Here is a 6,000-nt window from a genome sequence, read left to right on the forward strand (position 1 = left end):
ACAGGCCCCTCTCTCCATATTCTTTACCTACTCAGTTAAGCCCAGCAATTGATAGGTGAGTTGCTGCCAATATGCTAGTTCATTTTTAGTGAAACTAAAGAAATGGTTTTAATGGCCCTCAGACATCTTTTATCAGAAGGTCATGCTATAACCAGAATGCAATGAGGCAGGAGGGGTTCGCCGCAGCATGGGCGAGTGTTAAGATACATGGTAGCTGTCACTCACCTAATCTGATCAATCAGTAGAAGCCGTTATGAAGAGTGGACAAGATCCAAAAGCTGTCCTGTAACAGTCACCCATATCCCTGGAGACACTACCTCACCTTGGCTCTGTATTCCATTTCCAGACGGTTGCATACAGCAGCTAAAGAATAGATCCGGAAAATATGTCCGGACACAGGAATTTTCCACTTACTTTGAAGGCTTTATGAGTAGTGTGAGAAGCTAAAACTGCTCAAGGAGTCTGTATCAGAGCAAAGGTCCTACAACAGTATACTGTGGTGTTGTCACTCCCACTCTGACACACTATTTTCACTGACATGAAATCATTCAGACATCTAGAAGTCATGCTGATGTTCCTAGCAAACATGATTCTGTGTATGCAGTAATGGCCTCTCTTTTGTGACAGCAGAGTTTCAACATTTGATCCACCAGCGGTTCAAGAAGTTCCTTCTCGAAGTCACACACTGTGTTTAATGCTACATTTGTTGTGACTGTGTGAGCACAGAGACACAGTTCAGTGCTGCTTCTTTACAAAATGTAGCTGTGTGGACCTGCTGAAACACTATTTTACTGAATCTTTGATTTAGTTGGTGTATAGGAAGCTGTACCAAACTTATTCATAAAAAGACACCAAAAGGAATTTCAAAAGTGTAGAGAACAGCATTTTGATCACATTGATCTTGAGCACATTGATAACATTGATGCCAACAAGCTGATGCAAAGGCAGGGTTTGAATTAAATGAGTAAACCGGATAGAGCCATTGAAATACCTTGTAGTTGAAAGAGATACGTGCATGATTCCTTGGGGTCTTTGAACGTGTCTTTTCAGATTTGGTGATACTTACATCCGCAGTCATTCATGCACTGTGAAGTAGAGGACATATTCATAATGGGGACACATCAAATTGCTTTTGACTCTTTGGCACTATCTCCCATTTATTTGATCTGTATGACTGGTACTGGCACTCATGAAGGCCTAAAGAACTTCTTATAAACAGCCATTAACACAACTGAGATATGCCTCATGCGTATTAGAATCCTGCAGTCCATTATTCGGTAAAATATACATACACATTTCTCTTCTAAATCGAAGTATCATGTCCGACATGCTGGACCTGAACGTTACTTGTTGCATGAGCACTGATTTGTTGCTCCACCATAGTGACCTGTGTGATCTGTCATGATGTGACTCGGGTTTGACCGAGGTCTCTAGCAGCTTGAGAGACCCTTGCCATAGCAAATGGTATCAAAATACTTCCTCGTTTTCATGAAGAAGTCTTCAACATCACAAGGCTGCTGCATCCATGGCCAACTCTGGATAGGCTAAAGTAGGGGGTCAGACAAGATGCCATGAGCAACTTGTCTTAAACGCATGCAAATACACACACACATACACACACACACACACACACACACACACACGCACCCACGCACACATACATATAGACACACACATATACACACACTTTCCTCTTGCTGCCACACACAGTCCAGTCAGCAGGCTTACTTCCCACTTCTGCCTGTAGCAAAAGAGAAAAAATGCAAGCGCTTTATTATTGACGGCGCGGCAATTACCTGGCACGTGCATGCGCGTAATTAGATATAAGGCACATGAGCCGTTTCCTAATGTCACAAATCAAATTAGCCCAAGATGCTGCATTGATTCCATGGAGTGACTGAATTATTCATGTTCACCCACAATGTTGCACCTAAAAGTGCCATCCACACAGCATGGCCCACACATGTGAATAAAACTCCTACATTTAACAGCTCTCTGGCTCTGCATTCCACCACACATGGCCAGGCAGCTATGCGCCATTGACTGACATGGCAAGTACGTCGCCACCAAAATTGGCGGTTTGTCGCAGGTTTGTCGCAGATGTGCCATGTGTGGTCACAGCATGCTGATGCTCCTCGACATGCGAGCTCCCAGACCTGAATGTCATGGTCGAGAACATGCGCTATATATTCACACAGCAGATTTTCCTATTAAGGGAAGCTGCCCTGGGTTCAGCAGCTGTGGCTCGGGTGTACGGGCTCTACTGCAAGAATTCATAAAGTTGCCAGCACTGCAGCCTCATTGACAGCCAACTCTTTGGCATGTTGAATGGCAGAGAATCAATATGACCTTACTTCTGCTGCGCACTCATTTGAAACTTCATTACTGATATTCAGCTACAAAGTCTTCATAGCCTGGCTGCCAATATTCGTTGGGGATCATTACTAGCCTAATAAAACAGGTTATTTACAGGCTCCACTGCTGACATCCTGCCTCACTCTGGGATTTTAGTCCAGCAGTCTCTATTTGCTTCTTTGCTTTTACAAGCTCTGAACCTGAAACACAATAAATTGACAGAAAGGAAAGAGCTAGAAAGGGAAGCATCTGAGTTTTAGGGTCCCAGCACCTTTTTGGGAGTGGACTGCTGCTTGCAGCAAAACATTCCACCACACCACATTTCATCACCGATGAGCCGTCTTTCAAAGCTGATTGGATGGTTACATGGGCTCACTCATAGATTATGTTGATTAAACTGCTAGTGTGAGCATGAGGGAGGTGTGAATAAGTCTCAGTATGCTCATCTGAGGCACTTTATAATTGACCCCTGTCATACTTCATGTAAAAGTTCCGCTGACACTCCACTGACACAACATCTACTGACACAACAAAGACACCTGAGATTGTGATGGAATACCATAATTTAATGCAATTGCTAAATCAATAGTGCCATATAATGAAAATTGGAGGCCACCTTGTACCGCAGTATAGGATTCATTAATGTAGCTGGGGAAACACTGACCCCTGGAGGCAACAAATTGTTACTGTGTCCACTAAGCTCTTCTGCCTGAAGCCCCCTACTGGTTCCACTGCCCACCCCCAACTCCATGCTTTAGTGCCCACTTTCTATCAGCATACTTGCTGTTAATGCATACTGTACTGCTTCTCCAAAGCAATTAGCAGAAGACCCACGCCACTGTTGTTTTAGCAAAAACAAGTTGCTTCCTGAACTGCATCTAAGCAGGTTAATTTATTCATATGTGTTTACTCTAAAAGGTTCTGCCCTTGTTTCCTTCTTGCCTTTTTTCATAAAAGGGGGTGGAACTCAATAGTTCCACTGGCACATCACACTAGGCAAGATCACAGTGACACAGAAGAGACAGGAAATGACAGTCTACATTAACATTGTTTATGCACCAGGCATGCACTGATCTCCATTGCTTGTATGAAGATAGCAATTTTAAGGTGTCTGGTTTGTATGATCAGTATCATTATGCTCTAGAGGGGGGTATTAATTTCAGGTCTTTTCCTTGTGCCATTTGATGAAGGTCATGCTAAACACATCAATAGGAAAGCAATGCGGAGCCCAAAAGGGGTCAAACAAAAATGTTTTAGAAGAAAAGACAAGCTTCTTGGTTGAGTGGAAAAGCAATAATGTTCAGCAGTCCACTATGTATAGGGTGATTCATGTGCAGCGTAAAAATAAAGTGTATGTTGCGGTCCGATTTAAATGTTTGTGTAGTACATGTTCTGTGACTGAAAAACTAAAGTTTTTTTTTTCTTTTCTTGTGCATGTCTGTGTGCATGTTTTTGCAGAGATCCCAACAAGCCAGTGCCCCAGGACACCAAGTTCATCCACACGAAAGCCAATCGCTTTGAGGAGGTGGCCTGGTCCAAGTACAACCCCCAGGACCAGCTGTACCTGCACATTGGTTTAAAGCCTCGCGTGCGCGACCACTACCGTGCCACCAAGGTGGCCTTCTGGAAGCACTTGGTGCCACACCTTTATAACTTACATGACATGTTCCACTACACATCCACCACCACCAAAGTGCCGCCACCCGAGACCACGCAGAACTCACTGTCCACCAAGCGGCCCGGTGGCAAGGCATGGCCCTTCAACACCAAACGGCCACCTATGTCGCCTGCCTACAACAGTGAGGGTGGAAAGGAGCCCTGGAATGGTGAGGAGGAGCCTGGCCCACTCGTCGTGGAGAACCCACGCGACTACTCCACCGAGCTGAGCGTCACCATCGCTGTAGGTGCTTCGCTTCTCTTCCTCAACGTGCTTGCTTTCGCCGCCCTCTACTACCGGAAGGACAAACGGCGACAGGAGCAGCGTCCACAGGCAAGCCCCCCACCACATGCTGCTGGGGCCACAGGGGCTGGAACTGCCAACGACGTGAGCCGCCATGCACCTGCCGAGGAGGAGATTGTTTCTCTGCAGGTGAATCAGGCTCGACGAGAGTGTGAGGGTGGGGAGGCCCTGCGCCTGGCCTCACTGCCCGACTATGCGCTGACACTGCGCCGTTCGCCTGACGACATCCCCCTCATGACACCCAACACAATCACGATGATCCCCAACTCACTGGTGGGCATGCCCAACCTGCACCCCTACAACACCTTCACTGCCGGCTTCAACTCCACCGGCCTGCCCCACTCGCACTCTACAACTCGTGTATAGCTTTAAGGAAACCCATCTGAGTGGGACGTGCAGATGCAGGAGAGCTTTTGGTTTTCTAAGAATATCGCAGTGGATTGCATAGGAAACAATAATGAAATGTTTTAAAGTGATTTTTTTCACAGCAAATCCTGCACATGCTCTCTGGACGTCTGGTGGTTACAGACCTGTCAAAAGGTCAACTACTCCATCTTCACTGAGATGTGTTTCAAGCAGTATTTTTTTCTAATAATAATTTTAAAATGGGGGGATGCCTTTTTAAGAAGACTGGGGAAATATCAACTTTTTTTCTTGAATAATTAACAAAAATGCAGAAAAGTGCTTTTTATTTCCCATTTCAGTCTCTTGTGGGAAACATGTTTCAAAACAATGGCCTCAGAGATGACACGTGCATAATATCTGTTGCTTTTTTCTTTTTATTGCCTTAATAAGAGCTTGATTTTTGTTGTTCTACTTTTTATCTTTCACTGAAATGAGCGTGTATGGAGTATATTTGACATAAGCAGCTGGATTCTGGAGAAGCATTTATAGAAATCACAGCAGTTTGAATCCATGCCAAGTTGTTTTCAGTTGCTTTTCCTCATACTCGGTTTTACCATTTTCCCCTTATTTCCAGTGAAGATTATTGTCTGATACAAACTTTGCCAGACAAGACTGGACAAATAAACTTTACTGTGATTGTTTTGCTAAAAGAAAAGTGCATCTTTTTCAACAAAATGAACTCTCAACTACTGGATGAGATCTTTAGAAACTGCACACTCACATCACACAGTTCTCAGAACATCTTTTTGTGTGAGTGCGTATTTGGGCACATGTGTTGAGAGGGGATGTGCTGGTGTTTAGAACACCTGAGAATGTCTTGTATGGTGTGTAATTGGGTGGGTGTTCATATTAGTAAGAATGTGTGTGCTTGTGCTGAAAACACCTGAGAATGAGTCTCTGTGAGTGTGCGTGCACGTGTGTGTGAGAGAGAGAGAGAGAGAGAGAGAGAGAGAGAGAGAGAGAGAGAGAGAGAGAGAGAGAGAGAGAGAGAGGGAGGGAGGAAGGAAGGAAGGAAGAAGAAGCGAGAGAAAAAAAGAAATGAATGTGTGAACACTTTTTCCCTGTTTTTGTTTAATTTGAATTTGAATGGTAGGAGTGGGGGAAGGGAAAGCTTCTTTGCAATGTCATTCAATTTGTTTACCACAAGTAGTGTTATGGCTGCATCTCTGGTCATTTGCAAAATAGCACTTTTGGTTGTTTTAAAAAATTATATATGTCTAATTTTGCTTAAGAATTACAAAATAAATCTATTATTATTTTACATGTAGAAGAAAAAAATA

The 6,000-nt window shown here is 44.1% G+C and overlaps 1 protein-coding gene across 4 annotated transcripts in view; it reads left to right on the plus strand.

The window, feature by feature from the left end:
* The window catches only part of nlgn3a (neuroligin 3a), a 102,715-nt gene extending 97,028 nt beyond the window's left edge, over window positions 1-5,687 (plus strand). For all 4 annotated transcript variants that reach the window (XM_027008642.2, XM_027008643.2, XM_027008645.2 and 1 more), the window contains one exon: window positions 3,814-5,687. In XM_027008642.2, coding sequence (XP_026864443.1) covers window positions 3,814-4,681 — 868 coding nt within the window. In that variant the 3' untranslated portion in view covers window positions 4,682-5,687. The remainder of the gene's footprint in view (window positions 1-3,813) is intronic.
* Window positions 5,688-6,000: the final 313 nt, after the last annotated feature.

The sequence above is a fragment of the Electrophorus electricus genome, chromosome 12 (assembly GCF_013358815.1).
Source record: "Electrophorus electricus isolate fEleEle1 chromosome 12, fEleEle1.pri, whole genome shotgun sequence".
Classification (NCBI taxonomy): Eukaryota; Metazoa; Chordata; class Actinopteri; order Gymnotiformes; family Gymnotidae; genus Electrophorus; species Electrophorus electricus.